At 44.2% G+C, this 27,268-nt stretch overlaps 1 protein-coding gene across 3 annotated transcripts in view; it reads right to left on the bottom strand.

The window, feature by feature from the left end:
* The window catches only part of LOC137344575 (transcription factor SOX-13-like), a 132,226-nt gene that overhangs the window by 48,198 nt on the left and 56,760 nt on the right, over nucleotides 1-27,268 (bottom strand). For all 3 annotated transcript variants that reach the window (XM_068007629.1, XM_068007631.1, XM_068007630.1), the window contains exon 2: nucleotides 2,224-2,443. In XM_068007629.1, coding sequence (XP_067863730.1) covers nucleotides 2,224-2,442 — 219 coding nt within the window. In that variant the 5' untranslated portion in view covers nucleotide 2,443. The remainder of the gene's footprint in view (nucleotides 1-2,223; nucleotides 2,444-27,268) is intronic.

Genomic DNA, 27,268 nt, shown 5'->3' with positions numbered 1-27,268 from the left:
GAATACAAAGTGCTATACCTACAGAAAGTCGGTGAGGATGTGTGCGAGCCGACTGACTGCATCGTATTGCCGGCTGTACTACAGTCAGTCGTCAGTCTTCTCAGCTGCAACGTTGTTGTAAAGAAGAAAGACTTACATTTATATAGCACCTTTCATGACCTCAGGACGTCTCCAGATGCTTTACGGTCAATGAAGTACTTTTGAAGTGTCATCACTGATGTAATGTAGGAAACGTGGCAGCCAATTTGCGCACTGCAAGGTCCCGCAAACAGCAATGTGATAATGACCAGATAATCTGTTTTTAGTGATGTTGGTTGAGGGATAAATATTGGCCAAAGCACCGGGGAGAACTCCCCTGCCCTTCTTTGAAATAGTGCCACGGGATCTTTTACGTCCACCCGAGGAGGCAGACGGGGCCTCTGTTTAGCGTCTCATCCGAAAGACGGCACCTCTGTCCAGTGCAGCACTCCCTCAGTACTGCACTGGAGTGTTAGTCTAGATTTTGTGCTCAACTCTCTGGAGTGGGGACTTGAACCCACGACCTTCTGGCTCAGAGGCAAGAATGGTACAATTGAGCCACAGCTGACACCAAAGCTGCAACATTCTAGATTCTCTTCTATTGGTCCTGCTGTGCAAGTTCTCGGCCATGTTCATTATCTCCTTTTGTGTTCCATTTGCAGGTTATTGGACTCATTCAGGTTAGATGTACCATGAAGCTCAAAACAACTCTGCCTGAGAACTGCAACTTGGCATCACTGGCTACATATAGCCATGGCAGCTTCGATATAGGGCAGGCTTAGTTTTACATAGAAACAGGCCATTTGGCCCAACAGGTCCACGGCGGTGTTTAAGCATCACACGGGCCTCCTCCCTCCCAAGTCATGCTCAATCTCATTCCGCATCTTGGCATTTTTCAAGTGTGACACCTTTGTCCAGATATTCTACCAGTATCTTCTGGTATGTGTCTCCTAAGCGATGACCTCTCTCACCTGTTCCACCATTGGTTCCTTACCCTCCTGCTCCACGCCCTCACACCACCTACCATGACCTGTAAACTCTTGTGCTCTCCCTCCATTTCTCACAGTAGTTGCGCGCTCCACAGCTATACTGGTTAGACCACACCTGGAGTACTGTGTTCAGTTCTGGGCACCGTACCTTAGGAAGGATATATTGGTCTTGGAGGGAGTGCAGCGTAGATTTAATAGAATTATGCCTGGACTCCAAGGGTTAAATTACGAGGAGAGGTTACACCAATTAGGGTTGTATTCCCTGGAATTTAGAAGATTAAGGGGTGAAGTTTTCAAGATATTAAGGGGAACTGATAGTTTCTCTCTATCTACCCTATTTTCGCTGGTTGGGGAGTCTAGGACTAGGGGACATAGCCTAAATATTAGAGCCAGGACTTTCAGGAGTGAAATTAGGAAACACTTCTATACGCAAAGAGTGGTGGAAGTTTGGAACTCTCTTCCGCAAACGGCAGTTGATGCTAGCTCAATTGTTAATTTTAAATCTGGGATTGACAGATTTTTGTTAACCAAAGGTATTAAGGGACATGGGGCCACGACGGGTATATGGAGTTAGGTCACAGATCAGCCATGATCTCACTGAATGGCACAACAGGCTCGAGGGTCTAAATGGCCTACTCCTGTTCCTATGTTCAATGAAGGACCGGCTCATAGTGAGTTCTTTGACTGGTAAGTGGCTGGTTGGTTAGCTAAGCAAAATTATTCCAGGTTGGCCACTCAGTTGTGCATTACCTTTACCCCATATTAAAATACTCGAGTTTCCAAAACGTGCACAGATTAAAACCGTCTGTTAATAACAAAACCTGGTGAAATGTTTAACTCCCATTTAATGCATTGCCTGTACAGTAAGAGGAATTTCACTCACCAGTTGTTTTAGGAGATGGTGATGGGTGCATTAAGCCCTCGCTCCAAGTCTGTGCGAGATTTCCGGAGTCAGAAAGTATCAATGTGCTCATTCCCACCCCCCATTTACTTTCGATTTGAATATAACATTGATTAATTCTTGGCTGCCTGCCACCACATGACGAGCCTCACCTGCCACTTGTGTGAAACAGTCCAGACTTCAACTAACGTTTGGACTGTTTCAGGGCTTTAACCAAAATTTATTCACAAGGGAACAAAGGTCTACTTGACTAGGATTCAACTCAAGTTCAAGTCAGGTTTGACTAGAGGCCACGCAGTCGCGTTTGTAACTTACATGCGTTTGTTTCACGACCCCTGACCTTTCAAGGTCAGTGTTCTCTCTCCCCGGTTTGTTTTGAAGCCCCTCGGAGTGAGGATTGTTGGGAAATGAAGCACTGTGCGATCCGTAACAGCTCCGCTCTTCCTCCACCTCCTCCACTTTCACCTGGTCATGGACCATGATCATGTCTCCATTCACTTCCATGCAACAAGAAGCCAGTTGTCGTGCGGACATTCTGCAGGACGAAGGGAAAGAAAAACGTGACATTTAGCTCAATCTTGGTTGAACTCCACGCTCAAACCTGAAACCAAATCGAGTCCACCTGAAAACTGACACGGTCAACCAAAACCACAGAAACGGAGAAGTGGGGGGTCCCCATGTAAACAGAGAGGAAAGGGAGAGGGGGCTGCACCTCAAGGAGTCAGTCATGTGCATTTAGAACAACTAATCAGAAAGGTTCTCAAGCGGCGAACTAGAAGGTGGCGGTTTGCCTTTAACTTCTACAAACCCAACAGCTCAGGCAACAAAACACTTCTGTATCCAACTCCCCAGGCATCACCAGAATTCTTTTGGAGCTGAGGATTCTGTAAGCGAGAGGCCGTCCACGAGAATGAATGCGAAATGGATTTTTTGCTGGGAACACACAAGCCCATTCTGCACTCAACAAAAGGGAATATTGGATTCATCTCCTCACAGATGACAAGAGACCATGTGATGTTCTTCAAGCAAACGGTGTGTAGGTGCGAAATCGATGTGCAAAGATTTCTGGCGATAACAATATCACTGCAAACAAAAGTAACTCAAATAATTCAACCTACAAGTCAAACAGTTCTACGCAAAGTGGCAGTTCGAGGAGCTTCAAACAAAAGGTAGTAAAACAACAGAATCTATTTTGTAATGGAAAGGGAACGGAGAGAACTGGGGACGAAAGGAAGTGGAACAATGGGCCCCTGGACAAAAGAAATCAAACAAAAGGGAAATGTGACAAGGGGACAATGGCATACAGTTTGCTCCGTCGTTCCTGCTTTCACGGCAGGTTTATCTCTCTTTCCTTCCCTTCCCAAAGCCTCCTGTTTGGATTTCATCATTATCTCGTTTCCTTTCAACAAATTTCTTTGTCCGCTGGACTGGATTTAATCTGTGATCGAGTTGATGCGAGTTTTAATTTAAGCTCTGTGTGAGTCAACAGCAACCACGGAATTGAAGGCAGTCATTAACTCTTTCCGTACCGAAATGTCTTGTGTTCAAGAACACATAACTGAAACGCAACCCCTCAACACACCACATCCCCGGCCCCTTTTTAAGCTTTTTAATATTTCCTCCAAAACCTCCAGTGAATGAAGGGCCTAGGTTTTGGATTTTCCCACCCTTTTACTATCTACTTCTGCCCATTCTGGTCACTAGACATTTCCTACATTACAACAATGACTACACTTCAAAAGTACTTCATTGGTTGTAAAGTGCTTTGGGGCGACCTGAGGATCGTGAGAGGCTCTATATAAACGCAAGTTCTTTCTCTCTTTCTTTCTTAAACACCAGGCTCTAAAAACGGAAGACCTTTTGCTGCAAAACCCTTTCACTCACACGTTTTCCAAAATACTGCAGAGCTTCAAACTGGTAACCATACCACACTGTAGCTGGTGTAAACAAGCACAATAGAAAAAGACAACAGACTTGTACTCATCAGGACGTCCCAACTTGCTTCACAGCCAATGAAGTACTTTTAAAGTGTAGTCACTGTTGTAATGCACAGAAAAGCAGCAGCTAATTGGTGCACAGCAAGGTCCCACAAACAGCAATGAGATAAATGACCAGTAATCTGCTTCAGTGATGTTGGTTGAGGAATAAATGTTCACCAGGAGACCAGGGAGAACTTCACCTGCTCTTCAAAAAGTGCCAGGTGATCTTTTACACCGTCCTGAAAGAGCAGACGGGGTCTTGATTGAACATCTCATCCGAAAGACGGCACCTTCGACAGTGCAGCACTCCTTCAGTACCACACTGAAGTGTCAGTCTTGATTATCTGTTCAAATCTCTGGAGTCTGGCTTGAACCCGCAACCTTCTGACTCAGAGGCGAGAGTGTTACCAATGTGCAAAAGCCAACTCAAAAGCAGATTATGGTATCAAAATTAAATTGAATATTTAAAAATAAAAGCATTGCAATTAATTCCAGTAACCAACCACAAAAAGAACATTGGAACAGCTAGACAAAAGACCAAGGTCCATCTAGTTTGCCGTCTGCCATCCTGGTGGGTGCAAGGACATGGAGAAGTTGCTAGATTCTCATATGACTTTGATTCAATGTTTCCAGGATTCCCAGAGCTGAAATGTAGCCTTTATCCGTCCTTTAGAAAATTTTCAGTACAAATGCAATATATTTGTCCTCTGCCAACTGCACCATCATGATACAGTTTGCATAGTAGCCTGACTGCACCTAACCAATTGCCAAAACAGATGCAAACTAAGAACTGCACAAGCTGCAAAATAACACCAAGCAATTGGCACGGCCATTGTATGTCTGTTACGACGGTTGTGATGTCCGAGGCTAGTGTTCGAGTTGGATCCTTCAGTATGTTGTGGAGGGGCGACGACATTCCTTGGTGAGGTAACAAGGACAGTGATTCTAAGGTTGGTGCAGGGGCTGGGGAGTAGATGACAATGATCCAAGCATTGGGAATATGGAGGGAGGGGAGCAGAGTGCACCAGAGTCTGTACTATCCAACAGAAGTAGTGAAGGTTCTCCAACAATATACGGCATTCAAAAGATTTCTCTCTCCATGGATGATGTAGAACCTGAGACCAGCTTGAATCCAGATCATGGAGAAGGTGGTAGTGATGGCTGTTACCCATCATCTGGAGACCGAAAGGGAACTAATCTGAATCCAGCCCAGAGTGATGGCATCAAGATCTTCTCCTTTCATGCTGCAGGAGTCCTACAATGAAATCAGTGTCATAGAATCACAGTAAGTTACAGCACGGAAGGAGGCCATTCGGTCCCTCGTGTCTGTGCTGGTGGTTGTCAAACCAGTTGCTAGTGAGAAAGAGCCCAAAGCAGAAAGACGTCCATGATTCTGCAGTAGTCAGCAATCTCCTTTACATAGGGCCATAATAGGAACTTGTGTGAGGAATGAAACTGTCATACTAGTGCAGAAGTAAGAACTCTACCAAGGCAAACACTGAGGTGCACGGTTACAGTAAAACAGAGGAAGAGCTAGTCTGCCTCAGCCAAGCCATTGCTTACCCGACATTACTTCATGCAGACACTTGTGCTGGAATTTCCTCGGGAGTCTCCCGATCCCACGCTGCAACTTCGGCAGAAACTCCGTTTACGCCCCTATCCAGGGTTTACAAAGCTCCAGCTGCCGACCTTGAGAAGCCCCCCCCAAGAATTGGTACCAGAGGTGGGAAAGTGTTCCCCAGCACCAATAGTCATTAATAAATCCAATAGGGAATTCAGGAGAAACTTCTTTACCCAGAGAGTGGTGAGAATGTGGAACTCGCTACCACAAGGAGTAGTTGAGGCGAATAGCATTTAAGGGGAAGTTAGATAAACACATGAGGGGAAAAAAGAATAGAAGGATATGCTGATAGGGTGAGATGAAGTGGAGTGGGCAGAGGCTCGTGTGGAGCATAAACACCAGCAAAGAACAGTTGGGCCAGAAACGAATGGTCTGTTTCTGTGCTGTAAGTTCGATGCAATTCTATTTCTTTCACCTCGATGAACATAAAACTCAATCCCTCCGAACATATAAAATGCAGAATGATATAACTCGATTTTAATTTTCCCCCTTAGGAACAAGAGGAAGGAGTACTCAGGAGTATAACCGAGAACAAGCTTCCTTGAGCAGAGGTGCAGGGAAATTCAAGGAAACTGTTGACAAGGCTAAGTGGAAAAAAAAATGTTTACACAGCCAAAGCAGCTCAAACCTACGAACAAGAGAATAGATTTGCCATGAAGAACTTGCTCAGTTCCTGGAATCGCCTGGTCATAAATGTACAATCTGCCTCTACGTTCTTTCCATAAATTGGGATAAAGTTACTGTTTAGTCAAAATCATTGCTAAAAAGACAGTACTTTGCGGCTGAAGAGAAAGGTTTCCTTGCCAATGATCACTCAGCTCGTGTGAAAGGGGAGCTTCCTCTCACCCAGGGGCACTTTAGCCATATGGGAAATCGGGAAATTTCCCAAATACCCTGCGAAAGGTTCCATCACGCTGTATTATCGCACCCCTCTCCTCCTCCTCCTTTTCCCATGAGAATCTTGAAGGATGCTGCACTTTGGGGCAAGCCAGTGCACCCCTGCTCTCACCCTCCCCCACACTCTTTAATCAGATCTCTCGCCTGGCTGATGGATAAATGACAATGACTGTTGTCTGTGACAATGTCAGAAAACTGAAGTCCCAATGTGAGGAGCAACGTGGGTACTATGTGCGCGTGCGTAACTGCACAAAATACGTTACAAGATCAAACGCCATCCCTCCAACCAAACTGGAGGTGGAACAAAATTCAGTTCTGCTTCATTGTGAATTTTGTTTGGTGAGATTTTTCTGGAAAGAAAAATAACCCAACCCAAAAGGTGAGTTTTGACATCATTACCAAACCTGGGGAGCGGGCAGAAGTTTCAAGTTTGGTGATCTCCATCCTTTGAATGAGGCATTAAACCAAGGCCCCATTTGCCTGATACGGCGGACGTTAAAGATCCCATGGCACTTTTCAAAGACGTACAGTAAGGTCCCTTCATGCCCTAGCCAACTTTCCTTAGTCAACCAAGAACAGTTCAACTGCTGTTTGTGGGGCCTTGTTGTGCACAGAATGGCTGCTGTGGTTACTTGCATAACATGGATTTTCTTCAAAAAGTGCTTTGAGACATTTGAAAAATGTAATAAGTTGTTATATAAATGCAAGTTTTTATTGTAACGAGCCAGTTGGGATTCAAAATGAGGTGTTACTCAGACTGTTTGAACATCACTATTCCAAACACAGACTTAATGAATCCTGAGAGACGAACGAGACTTAGAAATCAAGGCCCCTACTCCAAGAAATAAGGTACTGGTGACCATATTAGAGATAATATGGTCACTGTGCCCAACATACGAGCTTTGTAATGAAAGCTCAGGGTTGACAATATGCTATCAATCCTTTGTGAGCACCAAACAAAACAAACAAAGAGCAGGAGAGAGGAATTTGGCAAGAAAACACAATGGCCTCTCTCTCATACCCAGAACTTCCATTCAGTGCAGGACAATCAGGCATTGTCAGGGAAGCAAGAAAAGATGGTCTTCAGAAATGGACTGAAACAGAGGGTCTGTTCTGTGCAGTCAGTAAGAAACTCATCAATACTCTGAAAGCCTCTCGCTCTTTAGAAGAGCAGTCAGCCAATCTTCGGCTACAGAGGAGCAAATTGAAGAGAGACTCGCATTTCTGGTCGGCTGCGCTCACTTTAACGAATGGCGAAAAATGGAAGTTCAAATGTCCGGGTGTCTGTGGAATTGCGAGGAGCTGGAGGCGGTGAAATAATTTTTATCAGAACAGAGTCCATCGAAAGCTGCTAACTGCATTACAGAATCTGCCAAGCTCCCCGAGAATAATCTCTTTACGGTCTGCACTGCAGTTCCAATATTTCTAAATGAGTGGCACTTGTTTCATTGAGTGACAATAGGTGCACATTTTCCTGATCGATCGGCAAAAAGGTTCAGGCCGGCAAAGGATGTTGTTTAAAAACAAACAAAAACACACACCCGCACTTTTATAAACAACAACAGATTCATCTTCTGCAAGATTGAAAGCATCCAGTCACAAAATGGTGGCCGTGTCTTTGAGCAGCCCTCGTGACCAGCGAGGAGGAATTGTGAAGAGGAATCTTTTATCTCCTAAAATGTTTTCAGTACAAACATCCTTTTGCGCCTCACTCTGGGATGAAAATTCCTCATTGCAACAGGCAGGCTTGCTATCGTTCTCTCACGATGGAGAATTTGGCCTGGTGTTGGGAAGCTTACAAGTCTCCACGGTGAGTTCACAATCTCAGCCAGGTGGCTGGGCGGTCGGGAGGAGGGATCAGAACGGAGATAAATTGTTTCCACATGATGGGAAAATAGGAGATAGAGTTAATCCGACAGGCAGGCAGGCAAGTCAGAGGCAGAATAAAACAAGAACATTTGTTAAGATATTTTTTAAAGTGGATGGGAAACGTTTTTACTCCTCCCCACCCACAGACGGATCATTCCCGAGGGAACGAGGGGAAGGTCATACTTCAGCAAGGTCGTTATTTTAGTACTAAAACACAAAAAAGTGTATGCCCAGACCCGACTCTACTGCTTCCAATTTATAAATCCAATGCCTTTAAATGAGGCAGCAGCAACTTATAGTTAAATAGAGTCTTTATCTTAGCAAACATTTTCCATGGTGGATGAGAGAGGAGAAAATGGACAGTAGTAGAAGAATTAAAGGGATGGTGACCAAAGGTATGGCCACAGAGATAGGATTTTGGTACCGGGGGTGGTGGGGGGGGGCAGGGAGGACGAGGAAGAGGAAGGATGCAAACAAGACCAGTCAGAAGAGTGGAGGGCCAATGCTGCAACAAAGGGTTAGAGAACGTTGCAAAAGATAGAGTGGAGCAAAGCAGTGGAGGCATTTTTGACAAGAGTGACTATTCCGAATTCATAGCATTGGGGGGGGGGGGGGGATTATTTTTTTTTTGAAGTGGTGTTGGCTGGGTCTCCAACACACACTGAAACCCAGCACCATCTTTATAGAGTCTCCAGGGCAAATACAGAGGAGATTCATTAAGGTGATACTAGGGATGAGATGCTTTAGTTATGAGGCAGATTGTAGAAAATGGGGCTCTTTTCATTACAACAATGATGGTTAAGAAAAGATTAATAAAAAATGTTCAAAATTCTGAACAGTTCAATAAGGTAAATGAGGGGAAAACTATTTCCATTGGTCAGTAACATGGGAGCACAAATTTAAGATCAGCGTCAAAAGGATGAAGGGAAAGGTCACAGAGGGTTGCTAGGAGTTGAAACACTACCAGAAACAGTGGTGGAAACAGAATTTATAATGGCTTTTCAAAGGAGTAATGGGTAAATATTTGGAAAAGAAAAATGTAAAGGGTATCGGGAAAGGGCAAGGGACTATTTGGACAGCTCTTTCAGAGAGCCAGCACAGGCATAATGGGCCAAATGGCCTCTTTATATAAGGTAAAATTCTATGTTTCTAGAGGTCTGTTTGCCCAATATGGGCGTGCATTGCTGCCATGGGGACGTGCTCCACCAACTTAAGGCCAGATAGCTTAGGCATTGATTGGCAGAGTCATGGCTTAAAGAATCCCAAGGGATACTGCTGGAGTTAAACTAGCTTAGACCATCCAACTCACCAGCACAGAGCACTGGGAAGCATCCCACTGCTTATCCAAATAGGACCACCTTACCCATTGGGGCATTGGATTGAAGTCTTAGCTGGAGTCAAGTGGGAAGGCTTCTAGCTCCTGGTGGTGGGCCTACTCCTCTAGGTCCCATTAGTGAACCAAGCTGTCTGTTGAATCATCAAGGGTGCCATGGAGTATCGCAGACCTGCCTGGATTGGACATCGGATTACCGAATCTGCTACGTATAGAGTTGATTTGGTTCTGAACTTCCACTATTAGATACGTCATCTTGAAGCCACCTCCTCCCCACCAGCCCCCACAACGAGTGCGAGATGGGATGTGGGCAGTGGAGTTTCAGAATGAATTGGGGCAAATGCAGTTTTTATCACCTGAGACGATTGAGGGGAGTTCAAAAGAAGTTGAGCCTGGAGGTAAATGAGTGGCTGAAGGTTTTAATAATGGTGGTGGTGGTGAAAGCAGTGGGCGAGTGTGTGGGTAGGCGGTTAAAGCTACCTTCTGGTCTCTCGTCTTCCTGCTGCGGTGGTACAATGTGAACGACCTTTAGAACACCAAAATGCTGCAGGAACAGTTTTCCATCTGCCACAGATCCAAGAGTTAAATAGAACCTGCCCGTCAGACAAGAGTGAGAATACAACTGGCTGTATTACAAAATCCCACACAAGAGTCGGCTTAAACCGGCTTTATGTCAATTAGCTAATTAAAACTTAGAATGAAGCAGAGCCGCACAGTTAGACCTGCCACATTGCAGCTCAGTGTGTTAGGAAGTCATGACATAGTTCAATATTATAATGCAATGTCTGAGTTTTACCACAATATTAAGAAGGGGTGAGATCTGCAAACTGCACGGTTCTAATTTCCCCACTCCATTGGTGATAATTGGACTGTACCAATCAGGACTGTTGTAGGGAACTGGAAGTATCTTTCTTCTCAAACATTAGGTCCAAGTACAAGACAAAAGGCTCAACTGCATCATATTGTCATTTTTATATATTTTTGTACACACCTCAGATTTAAAATTCTCATCCGTGTGTTTAAATCCCTTCATGGCCTTACCCCACCCTCCATCCCTGTAAGCTCCTTCACCCCATAGTCGCCCCGAACTCACTGCTTCTCCGAGACCGGCCTCTTGAGCATCCCCCTCCCCCTTCACCGTGCCTTCAGGCGCTGTGGCCCCACGCCCTGGAATTCCCTCCTTAAACCCCCGTCTCCACCTGCCTCTCCTCCATTAAGACCCTCCTTAAAACCCACTTTTTGGACCAAGCTTTTGGTCACCCCTCCCACTATCTCCTTCTTCGGTGTGGCATCCATTTATTTCTGATTATGCCTCAATGAAGCGTCTTGGGATGTCTTTCTACATTAAAGGCGCTATATAAATGCAACCTGCAAATATCAAAGACAATTCTATCAGCACCTTTCTTGGCTGTTATAAAGAGCCTATATTTCTATCTCAAACTGGATGGATGTTTCATGGTGGGAGGGAGCTAAATCTTCATTTAAAAAAGGGGAGGATTTACGAATATCACAAACCCTTTACAAATGTTCATCTGTTACGACCTTTGCTACCACCAGATGTCACTATCACACTATTTGCACACAACACTATCTGGCTATAAAGACCATCACATTCTAATAATTGGAGAGTGCAGGCCAGTGAAGAACTCTGAATGATACACAGACAATGTATGGGAGCACAGGGGAAGTGCTGTCCCCAGATTTGGAGCAAGTGTGCACAATCATAGTAAAGGCTCTTCCCATACAAACACAGCTGAAAAGGAAGCTCAGGATCAGTGCTGCCCCGAGCTACACTCCAAACCATGCGGTAGCATTGTATCAGTGCTGCCTCAGGCTTTGCACAGCCATTGCAGGGGGCACAGAATGGGCAATGCCCTGAGCTGCACAGACACTTTGCAGGGTGAGGAAAGAAAAAAAAAGTACAGCACCAATACTATTGTCAAATTGTAGCCAAGAGCAAGGTTTGACCTTTCAATAAACAACATTTTTCCTTGGCAGTTAAATGAGGAATTTAGCTCGGTTAACTTCAGATGAGTTTGCAATTTAGTCTGAATTCCTTTTCTCCATAAAAAGCGCACTGTTGCTAACGTTCTAACCTTGGCCACTGCATGGTTCAAGGTACCTGGATATCCCTCAAGGCGCTCCCTTCGTTACCTCGTTCAGTTTATCATCTTATTCCTCCCCCTGAAAATAATTTTTAAAAACTAATCAAGGCCACTGAGACCACATGACCTTGAAAAGAATAAATCACAAAGAAACCTCAAAGACTGTCTTTCACCGGCAGATGGTTCTGTATCGCAAAGAACAAGGGTGCCTCATTCATGGAACGGATAACTGGGCATCAATTTTCCCAAATCCATACCCGGAGCACAAAGGATTATTTGCCAGGTCTGCTTGTCCTAAGCAACAAAGCTCAGTGCGGCACTAGCAATTCATCACCAAACGGAAGACTCCCAGCTTTTACTATCCATAGTCCACAGGTGTAAAGCGTTCAATGACAAAGGCTATCAAACACGTAGACAAGAAGCTCACGCTTGACAGTTGGTTATCACACACCAGCACGTGTGTGAAATTAGACCCGGGGAGGGAGGGAATGGAAGACGGAAATCCTCAGGCTTACAGGGACAGGTAGACTAGTCACACCACCGTGTTAATGAACATACCTCTTGAAAAAATGTGCTCCACATTCCTAGCTGGAATTTTGCTTTGGGCTCCCATTACACCCAATCATGGAATGCCAACCTTTGCAGGCCATTTTCTTCGTGGGGGGGGGGTGGGAAGGAGGAGAAGAGGTTCTTCTCATCATCTGCTCTAACTTCAGCGGGAACCCTGGATAAACCTAGATAGTGGGGGTTTCCATGGATCTCAGGCTGAAGTTACGACGGCCGATTAGGAGAACCACCAAAGAAATTCTCGCCATTAGTGTCCAGTAGCCAATTTTCTTTTAAATAAAACCAGGTCTTCAAGATAATTCGGAGGAGGCAATGTTTTCTAATGATGGGAGAACCATACCATGTAACCCACAAAGTGTTACTCTACTGCTACGGCGCATATGTTTTTAATCTAGGCTGTGCCTTTAAGGCCACACAGTCTAATTGCTATTAATAACCACATCCTGAAGTCCATTAGCGTTTAACTGCTGTTGGTGAGGGAAGTTTGTAGATTGGCAGGTGATTGTAAATTCCTGGCTCTAAGTCAGAAGAAACCAGCACAAAATGACTGCCTTTCTTTCTCTTTTATTTTTGAAACCTTGAAATGTGACAGACATGCCTCGATGTAAGATGGATAGATAAATACATTCTTGGTAAAAGTCGGAGTTCAAATTAAGGGGAACGGAACATTGTTCCCCCTCTTAGTACTCAGCACCCTCAAACACTCCCGGGCTAATTATGCCACGAACAGTATGAAGTGGAAAGTTCCTATTACACTAAGCCAGTGCACGAGCACTCCACTTTCCACACTCTCTTATGGCATCTGGGGAAGAGTCCCAATTAGTGTTTGGGCAGTTTTGTGCCGCGGACTCGAGCACAGCAAGAAGTAGATTTCGGTTGCCCCAAATTCACCATCACAGGATCCAGAGGGCTGCTGACATGGTGCATTTAGATGAAGTTCCTGGAACAACAGGGCAGTCAGGGGGTAAGGGAAAGACTTGAATTTATGCAGAGCTCATCGCTTCGCTCAGAAACACCCAAAGTGCTTCACGAACCTCAAATTATATTGGAGTGCAGTCACATGTTTTTAATGTGGGCATCATGGTAGCCATGTTGCGCACAGCAAGATCCCACAAATGACAATGAGCTGAATGACCGGTTAATCTGTTTTTCATAGTGTTGGTTGAGGGAGGACTGTTGGCCAGGACACCAAGAAATCCTTTGGGTTCTTCTTTGAATATTGCCAATGGGGTCTTTAGTGTCCACAAGAACAGGCAGCCAGCTCCTCATCTTAACATCTCATCCAAAGAATGGCACCCCCAACAGTGTAGCCATCCCTCTGTACTGCAGTGGCGGGTCACCTTACATTGTGTGCACAAGCAGCAAAAGAGCTTCCTTTGGTACTTAACATCGCAAAGCAGCAGCTGCAACATCTGCAGCACTAAGACTACAACTACAAGCATTGATAAAGTACCTATAACATAGGTAATGCCCCAAAGCCCTTTGCAGAGAAGAAGCTGACAGCCAGCAGTAGAAGAGGAGTCGTGAGGCCGGGTTGACAGGAGGCATCATCAAAGCGAAAGGTTTTGAGGAGACTTTGGAAGGAAGGAGGAGAGGTAGAAAAGCAGATGGGTTAGGGCGAGAAATCCTGAAGGCAGGGCGGAGATGTCTGAAGGCTTTGTCAGCAATGACGGGAGTTGAGAGAGGGAGAGGACATATACAAGACCTGTATCAGAAGACGCAAGCTTGCACATTGGGCTAGAGGGCTTGCAGAAGTGAGGTGAAGTGAGCTTGTGGAAGGATTTGTAACTAGAGCAAGGATTTTGAATTCAATATGCTGGAGGATGGGGAACGAATGGAGGTCAATGAGGATGACAGAACTTGGTGTATGGCAGGATGGGAGCAGCAGAGTTTTGGGCATGTTGGAGATTACATAAGATGATGATCAGGAGGCTGGTGGGGAAAGCATTGGGGAAGTTGAGCGTGGAATCAATGGAAGCATGGATAAGGGTTTCCTAAACAGTGGAGGCAAGATGAATATGGAGGTGGAGTGAAGTAAGTGGCCTGGGTGATGGGTAGAATGAGGAGGAGAAACTGAGAAGAGCAAGTAGAGCTAACACTCCATGGTCACCACCATTGGTCACAAAGGACACCAATGGGAGATTGACCCGGGTGATGTTGATGTTGTCGGCAGGATAGAAACCAGACGGAAGGCATTCCAACACAAAATGGTTGGAGAGTTGAGCACAGAGCTGGGGTGCAACAATGCGTTCAAGTACTTAAGAGGGAAGGGAAGTTAGAGATGGGACAGTAGTTGATGGGGATAGTGGGAATGAGAGTGTGCTTTTTGAAAAGTGAGGAAGTTGATAACAGCAGATTTGAAGGGGAAAGGAATCAAAGTGTGTGTGAAAGGAGTCATTCAGGCAGCTTCAGATATTCTCAGACTGCAAGTCAATCAATGATAAAAATAGAACAGGTCACAAGATAAAACATCTTCACTCACGAGTTATCCACTCATCATCACTTGCTGATATATCATACTGCAAGCTACAACACTATCAGAATTTAGTTACAATATTCATTTCTATGTCTGATCAGGGAGTTACCCTGTCGACTGAATGCCTTCCAGGATTTCAGACTTAGTGAAATCAGATTTTCTTCAAAAAAAAACTCCCGATCCAAAATGTTATTTCATCAGCTGTAACAATATTGGGAGGTTGGAAGGGGCTTTCTTTTTTGAGTGCCGTATTTAACGGCTACTTTCCTGTGGCTCTGACTTTTTCCATGTATTGGCTGGTGGAGCAAGTGCTGATGCCTCATAGGGTTGCAGTCACTAATGGTACCATTTTCTGCTTTCCGGCTAACCCAGGAGGTGCAGAACCACAAGCTCAGCTTCCTCCCCCACGTCGTCTCCATTACCCAGGCCACTTGCTTCCATCTTCACAACACTGCCCACCTCTGGCTCCGCTTCACCCCCTCAGAAACCATAGTCCACTCGAGGCCCGACTTTTCTGACGTACTTCTACATGACCTTCGTGTCTCCATCCGCCACAAACTTCGACTCATCTAAAATGCCATAGTTCACGTCTTTCCCACACAACATCTTGCAACCCCTTTTGCTCAGGTCCTCTCCAAGCTCCACTGGCCCACAATGGCATAAGTGAGTTTAAATTTAAAATTCTCATCCTCACCTTCAAGTCCAATCAGAGCCCAGCCTCACCTCACCTCAGCGATCTTCTCGTGCCTTATGTTTCCACACACATCATCCACTCCTCTAACACTGGGCTGCTTCGTATCCCATACACCACCACTGGTGGCCACTCGTTCAAGTACACTCCTGCCCTCCCTGCCTACCTCCCACTCGTTCAGCCACTACACTCCTGCCCTCCTTGCCTACCTCCCAACTATTGACAACCTCCAGAAAACAATTTTCCTTTAACCGCGTCATCGAGGCCCCAACCCAACCCTCTCCACTTCTCCCTTTCCCTCTCCCATTCAGCATCCAACATTACTTGCCCTCTAACTGTAAAGCATTTTGAGAACACGAGGAGCACGATTGAAATACAAGATCTTTTCCTGTTCGCATTCCTTTCAATTCTAGTTTTTCTTTCCTTGCAACTTGAGATACTTAAATAACAGACAGAAAAAACACCTAGAAGTCCTTACTAAAAAAGTACGCAAGTATCACACAGAGAATCTGCAGCATTTGTTACGTGGAGAGACTAGAGAAGCTGGGATTGTTCCTCCTTAGAGCAGAGACGGTTACGGGGAGATTTAACAGAGGCGTTCAAAATTATGAAGGTTTTTGATAGTTTCTCCTTATTTACTCTGTTTCTACTGGCAGAAAGGTCGGTAACCAGAGGTTGTTGGTAAAAGAACCAGACGGGAGAATGAGGTGAAATTTTTTTTTAATGCAGCGAGTTGTTATGACCTAGAATGCAGAAGCTGAAAGGGCAGTGGAAGCAGATTCAATAGTAACTTTCAAAAGGGAATTGGATATTGAGATACTTGCCAGGCTTTGGGGAAAAGGCAGAGGAGCGGGACTAATTGGAAAGCTGTTTCAAAGAGTCGGCACAGGCTCGATGGGCCGAATAGCCTCCCTTCTGTGCTGTAAGATTCTATAAAACCCGATCCGTAGAATATTTAAGTTAAAGATACTGGGAGAAATTCCATGAGAATTATCTCCTTTCAGGAGTTCAGAAACAGTTTAAAAAATGCACTTTGCTGAATATTCACAAACATAAATAAATATATAGTTACATAACAATCTCTACTAGTTTCCACATGCACAGTTCAGCAGGACCCTAGTATTTCCCTCCTCTCTTACTGAAGCACCTTCCAAAGGGCTGCATCTGCCCTTCACCAGCTGCTACACATCTGGATCACAGTGTCCTGAAGTAAATCAAAGTGCAAGACTTGGCTCAGCGGTGGCACTCTCTCATCTGAACTAGAAGGTCATGGGTTCAAGCCCCACTCCAGAGTCCCGAGAACACAATTTAGGTTGGCACTTCAGCGCAACACCAAGGGTGTGCTGCACTGTCGGAGGGGCCGTCTTTTGGATGCGATGTTAATCCAAGGCCCCATTTGCCTGCTTGAGTTCTATAAAAAATTCCATGGCACTGCTCGAAGAGGAGCAGGGGCGTTCTCCTGGTGTCCTGTTCAACGTTTCTCAACCAACACTACAAAAAGCAGTTTATCTAGGCTTTATCTTGTTGTTTGTGGGACCTTGCTGTGTGAAAATTGGCTACAGAATTTTCCTACATCACAAATGTGACTATCCTTCAAAAAGTACTTCATTGGCTGTGAGGGCACTTTGGGACATCCTGAGGACATGAAAGGATGTTCTTTCCATCACACTGAAGAACCAAACCAAACCTATATCTTTTCACCCAAACTATTCCAACAAGAAGCAAGAGTAAAGTTCTGGCCATCAACAAGTTTAAGTATTTACTGGGAGAATGGACATCTCAACTACAGTGACCAATAATATGTCACACATGCACACACACCGCACCTGTCAATGTACACACGGCATAAGGAACTGGTGTCGATTCAGCGTGTTCAGCCTATATACCGAAGTTGTCATCAATCTTATTTAGTTTCGTATACCAATACATAGCACCAAACTTGTAGAAATAGTCTTGGGTGGTTCATGTTTTGTGTTTCTTTAATTCAGGAAATGGGAGCCCAGCATCCATGCACCAACTCCCAGTGTTTACGTCACTACCGCCTGCTCCCTTAACCCAACAGTAGAATCCTAGCTCCACATTTTCGAGAGTCTGCAGCTAATTCATTAAACACCAAATAAAAGAATTGCTGGTAGTAAATTTCAAATACAAGAAAGTGCACTGAAAGCAGAAAAATGTATTCATCACCAAGATAATCTCGAGAGATTCTAGTCAGAATGGAAGGGGGAAAGTTATCAAAATTAGACTATGCCTTGTAGATGTTTCTTCAAAAGATTGCGGTGTCCATTTTCTGCTGATGCTCTAACATTTTGTTATAGTTCGCACGCTTTCTCTCTCCTCCGCCCTAGTTGGTTGATTCACTAAGATACTGGAATAAGTACAACCTAGCCACAGCTGGCCAGCCATTCATCTCATCATCTGTACTGCCTGTAGATAACCTAGATGTGGAGATGCCGGTGATGGACTGGGGTTGGCAAATGTAAGGAATCTTACAACACCAGGTTATAGTCCAACTGTTTTATTTGAAAATCACAAGCTTTTGGAGGCTTTCTCCTTCGTCAGGTGAGTGTGGGATTCCATGGAAGGTTACCGCATTTATAGTCAGAGAACAATACCTGGTGATTACAGATAATCTTTCCAACTGCCCGTTGTCAAGGCAATCAAAGTGTTCAGACAGAGAGATGTTACCTACAGGACCACCGAATATACAAACGGCCAGAACAAGAGAGAGAGAGAGAGAGAGAGAGAGAAACATCCGAAAGGAAGAGAAAGACAGAGAATGACCTGTTGTATTAAAAAGTTAACTTTTATTCGCTGGTGGGGTTACGTGTAGCGTGACATGAACCCAAGATCCCGGTTGAGGATAGCATAGCATATTTCACAATATTCAAAATCCTTTCCCCGACACATTCAACTATTTTTCCTCCTTTTCTTTAGGTTCCTTCTATACTGAGGGAGTGCTGCACGGTCAGAGGCGTCGCCTTTTGGATGAAACGTTAAACCGAGGCCCCGTCTGCCATCTCAAGTGGACGTAAAAGATTCCATGGCACTATTTCGAAGAACAAGGGAGTTCTCCCCGGTGTCCTGGCCAATATTTATCCCTCAATCAACATCACAAACAGGCTATCTGATCATTATCACATTGCTGGATTCCCTACATTGCAACAGTGACTACACTTCAATAGTACTTAATTGGCTGTAAAGGGCTTTAGAAAATCCAGAGGTCATGAAAGGCGCTACATAAATGCAAGTCTTTCTTTCTATACGTTGCATCCCCCATAGATTGAGGGCAGACACACTCTCTTCTCTTATTGTATACTAATTGGGGACACAGTGATTGAGATTTACCAACACCCTGAGACTTCAATCAGGAATTCATAACTAAGGATTTAATAAGCTATCGTCTCATACTTTGACTCAATCTTTCCCAGGGCTTCAAAATTGTGGCATTCCTCACCTCCTCATGTTTTTCTTCCTCCTACCATCTTCAAGCCTAGTATTACCGTACCTAATCAGCACTTCCCTCCTGTTCTTATCAACCTTTGGGGTTGCCCTGCTCTATTGGCTTCACCCAGGTTTCTTAATAAAAGGAAACAAAAAACAGTGACTTACATTAAAAAAAAATTGAAGAGGAATTCTCAACAGATCCCAACAGCAAAGAGATTCTTGTACAACCTCCAATTAATTAGAACCAAAGCAAGTTAAAACTGACTGGAATTGAACATCTGGAGAAGCAAAACAGTAGATTTGGAACTAACCGTCAGCCATGGCTCAGTGGGTAGCACTCTCACCTCGGAGTCAGATGGTAGTAGGTTCTAATCCCACTCCAGAGACTGGAGCACAAAATCTAGGCTGACACTCCCAGTGCAGTATTGAGGGAGTGCTGCACTGTCGGAGGTGCTGTCTTTCAGATGAGATGTTAAACCGAGGCCCCGTCTGCCCTCTCAGGTGGATGTAAAAAATCCCGTGGCACTATTTCAAAGAACAAGGGAGTCCTGGCCAATATTTATCCCTCAACCAACATCACTAAAAAATCTGCTCATTATCACCTTGCTGGGTGCAAATTGGCTGCCGTGTTTCCTACATTACAACAGTGACTACATTTCAAAAAGGTATTTCATTGGCTGTAAACCACTTTGGGGCGTCCTGAGGTTGTGAAAGGCGCTATGTAAATGCAAGTCTTTCTTTTAATGTATGACTTACCATATCAAGTGCTTAACAATTTCAGAATGAAAGCTTCTCACAGCTCAGCCTTTCATAGTGAACCATTTTTATATTTGATGCCTCACATAGAAACTTTTGCAGAAAACTGCAGAAGTGAAATGAATATTCGCCAAACACTGTATTTAATGTAAGAAGCAGGTGTTTATTGCAACCGCATGGCGGGTGATGGAGCATTCAACTTTCTTCAAGTTGCAACTCCATCTCCTTCGAATTTTGTTTCCTAATTGAAAGGGAAGAGACACTTTCAAATTAGCAATCTGAAAAAAAGAATTAATCTCCACGACACTGGTCTTTACTTCTGCAAGTACAGCTAATATATCTTTAAAACAAAAAGGGCAAAGAGTGCAGAAACAGAGTGGAAACCACCCCTCACCCCCCCCCCCCCTGCCACCAACTTCACAGGAATGAGTGTGGTGCCGGGCAGAATGATGTGACAGTAACTTATCCAACAACCATAGGTTGGCATAATGCCCGAGGTAAACGGCACACGAGCAGATTGTTTACCGGTTCACTTGTATACACCTACACTGCATCCGCACGCAACACCGCTTTTGCAAGCTGTACAAGGCCTCGACCATCGACAAGGTCTTTTATGTGGGGTTTTTTTTTTTGCTTTGACTGAAGCAAAGGCATGAGATATAAAAGTATCATAGGAAGGGGTGCAAGAGATATCATTGGGAGCGAAACAAAGCTTTGCTACTGCTCAGTAAAAAAAAAAGTGATGTTGCTAGAGATGTTCACTGATTTGATATTGGCACTATCGTTTGGTTACCATGGAAACCATATTGGAAATCATTAGGCAGAAGTGATTTAACCCACTTTGCCCTGTCCATTCTTTTTAATACAAGGGCTAGTCATTGCTGTGTAACTGAATGAAGCATTTGGTTATTCAGCAAAGTAATAGTTTAAAAGGTAATGGGAATGTGATGAAGGCAGAGCTCCATCAGGCCAGAAACAGGACTACTTCTGTATTACATTTGTTTTTAAATGGGACTTTAGAGTAGGCAGAATAATACGTGGACAAGCCCTCCACAGCTGGAAACAAATAGTCAAAGCAGGAAAAAAGTTATAGCTTTGATTTATTTTTTATGTTATCTCTGGTTGATCTGATCCAGATACTGTGGGTAAGGTGTGCAAATCTACAAGAGAATCAAACACGATATTGTATCACAAAAGCACAGGGTGCGACGTGAACTCTATTCCAAGAGGCACAATCATTTCTAAACTCCAGTTAGAATTTTTTTTTCCCCCCTCTCCTCTCTGGATACCCTGAACAGTATCAATGGGGCCAGGTCAGACATGGGATGATTCATTATTCCGTTTGCCTAACCACATGGTGCCAAGAGGGTGGGCAGAATGATCCAATAAAACCATGCAGCAATTCTGGCTCGCTCCGCTTTTAAGTTCGTCACCCACTGTTGGCGTTTTCAGCCTTCTCCCAACACGATTAACTCTCAGTGTCTGCAAATAAAACCGCTTCACTTGCAAACCAAATCTTGTAACGTTGTGTGAGATTCGTGGTATGGAGGTGGGGGGGGGGGGGGGGGTGGGAAGAAGAGAGAAACAAATAAATAAAGTAGCCAAGAGATGACCATTAGTTTCACGAGGAAGTGGCCAGCCACTGTTTTGTCGTTATGCCTGATCAGAAACGATTCAAGTCACATTTGTTTGGCCAATCCATCATTTCATTGAGGTGTTAATGCATGCAAGTTTGCAGTCTTATGACAGATATTTAGAATGGTTTCTGGTGCAGCTAGATGTCAAATGGCTCAGACAATCCAGACACTGCTGTTCACACTTCACCTATTTGAGTGGTAGAACAATTATATCCTGATTGTTTCTCAATGGTCAGACAATTTCTTTGATCTTCAGGTGAAATTTGCCCTTCAGAAGCCCAGAATAACTGTACAAGAGGTACTGATTTCCCCTGTGTCCCGAGTTCCATATTTTGACTGCCTATTTCCTGTTATGGAGGAGTTTGCTATGTAACATTTTATCAGAAACTCAGCTGAGAAACATTCTGGAAACAATGCAAAGAACTTGGTCTCATTATTATTGGAATACTTTAAGTATTGCATACGTCAAGGATTGTACAGCTCATTATTTGTTGGTGTATTGTCTGCTTCTGTGTAATTATCTCATTTGTAAATAAATTCAATGATTAGCTTAACCTGAAAATTGTCAGACAGTGGGCTACTTATTGACTTTCGAAGTGTTGGGCAACCAACTAGCCTCCAGTGTGCCACACCATGAAAATAATTAGTCGTGTGCCACACTGTCCCATTCAAATCACGCATAAAGTTACAACTTTTGGTTCATAAGTGACGCAGTTTTACTTGCGGAAACTGTGAGTTAAGAATGTTGGGTGAAAGCCAACAATGTCAACAGTGGGTAATGAACTTAAAATCTGACCAAGCTGAAATTGCTGCGTGGTTTTATTGAATTATTCTGACCACCCTCTTGACACCATGTGGGTTAGGCAAACAGAATAATAAACCGGAAATCACCACATGTCTGATCTGGCCTTATGGTATCGTTCAGGGTATCCAGAGAGGATGGCGGGGGGGGGGGGCGGGACAAAAGAGAAAAAAACCTAGAGTTTAGGAATGATTGTGCCTCTTAGAATAGAGTTCACATCGCACTCTACGTTTTTTTGGGCTACAGATCACATTCGATTCTGTTTTGGCGATTTCTACACCTTTGTACTGCACCTGGATCAAGAGCAGCGCCAAACCTGCTTTGTTATAGAATCCTTTTCACAGACCCTTGGCAAACAACTCCTCTACCAACCAACATCCTGGAATTCTTGTAAATGCCCATTCCTGTCAGGGCACCTCCCATCCTGTGCAGGCACCAAGTCAGATAGTATCATTCTTTACTCCAGAGAAAAACTCTGGCCAATGCCAAGTTCGCTTCCCTATAAATAGTTACAGGCTCACACTGGGCATGAGGCCAGGAATCAACCCCATGCCTGCAGAGACACGCTTGATACTGCCCTCCCTGTAACAAGGTTACTATTCAGATTATATGTCTCTTTCCTTTTCACTTTAGACCAAATGCTAAAGTCCACTATAATGTTTCTTTGATTAAGCCTTTGATACTTGCAGTAGAACTCGCACAAGGGATAGCTTTTGGAGTGAACTGTCCTTTGAAGACACTTACATCTATTTGCATTCAACACAAAGCACAGAGTGTGAATTCTGAGGTGCTGGGATACTTGGGAATATCTCCCTTGTCCATGGACAAACGTTTGGCAGTGTGGGAATACTACTCTCGTTGATGAGCAAGTGATTAAATCATTTCTTGTGTCAGCACAATTTCTAAAAGATACTGATTTTTAAAAAATTTGTTCATGGGATGTGGGCGCCGCTGGCAAGGCCGGCATTTATTGCCCATCCCTAATGGGCATTACTATCAGCAACAACAACTTGCATTTATATAGCACCTTTAACATCCCAAAGTGCTTCACAGGAGCGATTATCAAACAAAATTTGACACCGAGCCACATAAGGAGATATTAGAACAGGTGACCAAAAGCTTGGTCAAAGAGGTAGGTTTTAAGGAGTGTCTTAAAGGAGGAGAGAGGGGTAGAGTGTTTAAGGAGGGAATTCCAGAGCTTAGGGCCTAGGCAGCTGAAAGCACGGTTGCCAATGGTGAAATGATTAAAAAATTGGGGCTGCGCAAGAGGCTGCCAGTGGAGGAGTGCAGAGATCTTGGAGAGTGTAGGGCTGGAGGAGGTTACAGAGATAAGGAGGGGCGAGGTGACAGAGGGATTTGAAAACAAGGATGAGAATTTTAAAATCGAGGTGTTCCCGGGCCGTAGGTCAGCGGGCACAGGGGTTATGGGTGAACGGGACATGGTGCGAGTTTGAATACGGGCAGCAGAGTTTTGGATGAGCTCAAGTTTATGGAGGGTGGAAGATGGGAGGCCGGCCAGGAGATCATTGGGATAGTCAAGTCTAGAGGTAACAAAGTCATGGATGAGGGTTTCAGCAGCAGATGAGCTGAGGCAGGGGTGGAGCAACAAATTATCCAGTCATTATCACATTGCTGTTTGTGGGAGCTTGCTGTGCGCAATCTGGAGGTACTCTCAGTGTCGCCACACCGCTAGAAAAAACGACCCTATAACCATCCTAGATTGGGAATTGGGTCAGGCGGCAGCACAGATAGATAGAGAAGAAGTAGCTCAACCCAAATATGACTGGGGTCATAGTGGGGAACATCACACGACCAAAAAGACATTAAACAGAGGCCCCGTTTGCCCTCTCAGATGGATGTAAACGATCCCATGGTACAATTTTGAAGAAGAGCAGGGGAATTCTCCCCGGTGTCCTGGCCAATATTTATCCCGCAACCAACATCACTAAAACAGATTGTCTAGTTATTATCTCATTGCTGTTTGTGGGAGCTTGCTGTGCGCAAATTGGCTTCCATGTTTCCTACTTTACAACAGTGGCTACGGCTCAAAAGTACTTCATTGGCTGTAAAGCGCTTTGGGGCGGTTGTGAAAGGCACGATAGAAGTGCAAGTTCGTTCTTTCTTTGCCAAGACACATTAGTACAGCGCTACCGCAGAGTGATAGAAGAACACACTGTTACCTCGTGGTGGGGGGGGGGGGGTGGGGAGAGGGAAATAAGGGTTCATTATCCATTTCAGTGGGCATCTCAACCTCGAGGGCAGCACTGAGCAGAGAAACAGGAGAAAAATACATGGATGCTGACCCCAGGCCTCTCCACCTCTTTTAATCATTGCTGAGTGGCATGAGAACGGGGTCCATTCCTTGGGGATTGATGCATGAAATCGAGAGAGGAAAAAATGACTTGAATGGAAAGAGAAAACCAAAATAAAATGTTGCTCCAGGAGGTCATGACTGAACTGTGTATATCCATGGAGCAGAAAAAAATATTTCACAGTAGCCTCCCACAACCAACCAGTCAAGAAGTGAAAATAATAAGATGCAACCTATACTTTGTAACCATTCGAGACAGAGACAGTCGCACTCTCGCACACCATCAGTGATCTGAGATGTATTTACACATGTTAAGCACAGAGAGACCAGATCAACGTAACTTAAAAGTAATGCCGTAAATAAATAAAAAGTAAGACAAACTGATCAATTACAAGTCTCACTGCATCACAGGGGGAAAGAGAGGAAGAATTTGCATTTATATATAGCGCCGTTGACAATCTTAGGACCTTCTCAAAGCGCTTCAGAGCCAATGGAATACTTTTTGATGTGTAGTCATGTAGGGAGGGGAAGGGAAAGCATCTGTTTTTATGGTGTGAGGAAAGCGGAGTTCGGCCATGCCTCATAGAAAAATCTCTGTACTATATATTCTTAATCGGACTTTAGAATAGACAGAGTTGTGCAGTTTAAGCCAGACCTCAGGTATCTGTGGGCAAAACCAAAGCACTTTTATCTTAATGTTCAGGACACAAAACATGAAGCTGTCTAGAAAGCTATGCGTTTCACAGGGAGGTGACCAGCCATCGTTTCGGTATTTCTGCCTGATCGAAAACTATTCAGGCCAAGTTTATTTGACTAGTCTCTCATGTCTTTGAAATGTTATACATTTCCAGACTCACATCAGACATGTAGAATGATTTCTGTTGCAACCAGATGTCCCGAGCAAACAAATCAACAGACAGCCAAGAGATTGCACACCACATCTATTTCAGGAGAAGTAATTAATATTCTGATTGCCTGGCTATTGGACAAGAAACCTTTCGATCTTAAGGAAATCTGCCCTTTGGAGGCTTAGAAGGATTGTGTAAGAGTTACAGGGTTGTCCATAGTCCTAGAATTCTACATTGATAACCTATTTCCATACAAACAGTGAAAGTAGTACTGTGGTGTGAAATACTCACATGTTTCATTAGAGACTAAGTTAAAGCATAAAAATGTTGGACTCTTGTTTTTGAGATTGGTTAAATATTCTGTAAGTCAAGTATTGTACTAATAGTTTACTTGCTGTGTACGTTTTCTGCTTCTGTGTAATTTCCCTACTTGTAAATAAACTTGGCCATTAGTTTTAGCCTGCACCATAAAGTCCAACAATGTGTATTTCGCATCTTTCAAAGTAAAGAGAGCAACATAGCAGGTAGCCCGGGTAGTCACCACTGCAAAACACCATCGTTAAAAAAAAATGAAAGAACTTGCATTCATATAGTGCCTTTAATGCTCTCAGGGAATCCAAAAGCACTTCATAGCCAATTAATTACTTTTGAAGTGTAGACACTGTTTTGTAGGCAAACACAGCAGCCAATTTGCACACAGTAAGGTCTCACAAACAGAAAATGAGATAAATAGCTAGTCAAGCTGTTTTGGTGGTAACACTGAGGCATGAATGTTGGCCAGGACACTGGGAGAACGTCCCTGCTCGTCTTTAAATAGTGCCATGGGATCTTTTACATCCATCGGAACAGCCAGACGGGAGTCAATTTAACGCCTCATCCAAAAAAAATGACATCTCCGACAATGCTACATAGTACTGAAGGATCAGCCTGGATTATGTAATCATGTCCTGGAGCAGAACTTAACCCTACAACCTTCTTACTCAGAAGCGAGATTGTTACCACTGAGCCAAGCTGAAAAAGGTGTGTTAGTCCGATGACACAATATCCCATTCACATCACACCGAAAGGTCCAAATTTCAGTTTATAGGAAACGTGAGTCTTCTTATGGAAATCACCTTTTCTCCTGTGAATGTGAGCTGACTGTTGGGACAAAGTCTGAGATGCAACAATAGATGGCAGCTGGAAAGAGATAAATATCTGCAGGATGAATTTTTTGAGGACGTAACAAGAAGGGTCGATGAGGGTAACGCATTTGACGTAGTGTACGTGGATTTTAGCAAGGCTTTTGACAAGGTCCCACGTTGCAGACTGGTCAAAAAAGTAAAAGCCCATGGGATCCAAGGGAAAGTGGCAAGTTGGATCCAAAATTGGCTCATTGGCAGGAAGCAGGTTTCTGCGACTGGAAGGCTGTTTCCAGCGGGGCTCCGCAAGGCTCAGTATTAGGTCCCTTGCTTTTTGTGGTATATATTAATGATTTGGACTTGAATGTGGCGGGGCTTGATCAAGAAGTTTGCAGATGATACAAAAATTGACCGTGTGGTTGATAGTGAGGAGGAAAGCTGGAAGATATCAATGGACTGGTCAGATGGGCAGAAAAGTGGCAAATGGAATTCAATCCAGAGAAGTGTGAGGAAATGCATTTGGGGAGGGCAAACAAGGCAAGGGAGTACACAACAAATGGGAGGAACAAAGGGACCTTGGAGTGCATGTCCACAAATCCCTGAAGGTAGCAGGACAGGTAGATAAGATGGTTAAAAAGGCATACGGGACACTTTCCTTTATTAGCCGAGGCATAGAATAGAACAGCAGGGAGGTTATGCTAGAGCTGTATAAAACATTGGTTCCGCCACAGCTTGAGTACTGCGTACAGTTCTGGTCACCACATTACAGGAAGGATGTGATTGCACTAGAGAGGGTACAGAGGAGATCTATGAGGATGTTTCCAGGGCTGGAGAATTTTAACTGAGAAAAAATTGGATAGGCTGGGGTTGTTTTCTTTGGATCAAAAGGAGGCTGAGGGG

Source organism: Heptranchias perlo, chromosome 27, assembly GCF_035084215.1.
Source record: "Heptranchias perlo isolate sHepPer1 chromosome 27, sHepPer1.hap1, whole genome shotgun sequence".
Lineage (NCBI taxonomy): Eukaryota > Metazoa > Chordata > Chondrichthyes > Hexanchiformes > Hexanchidae > Heptranchias > Heptranchias perlo.
Note: the sequence above shows the minus strand (reverse complement) of the source record. Positions and strands in the feature narration are given on the sequence as shown.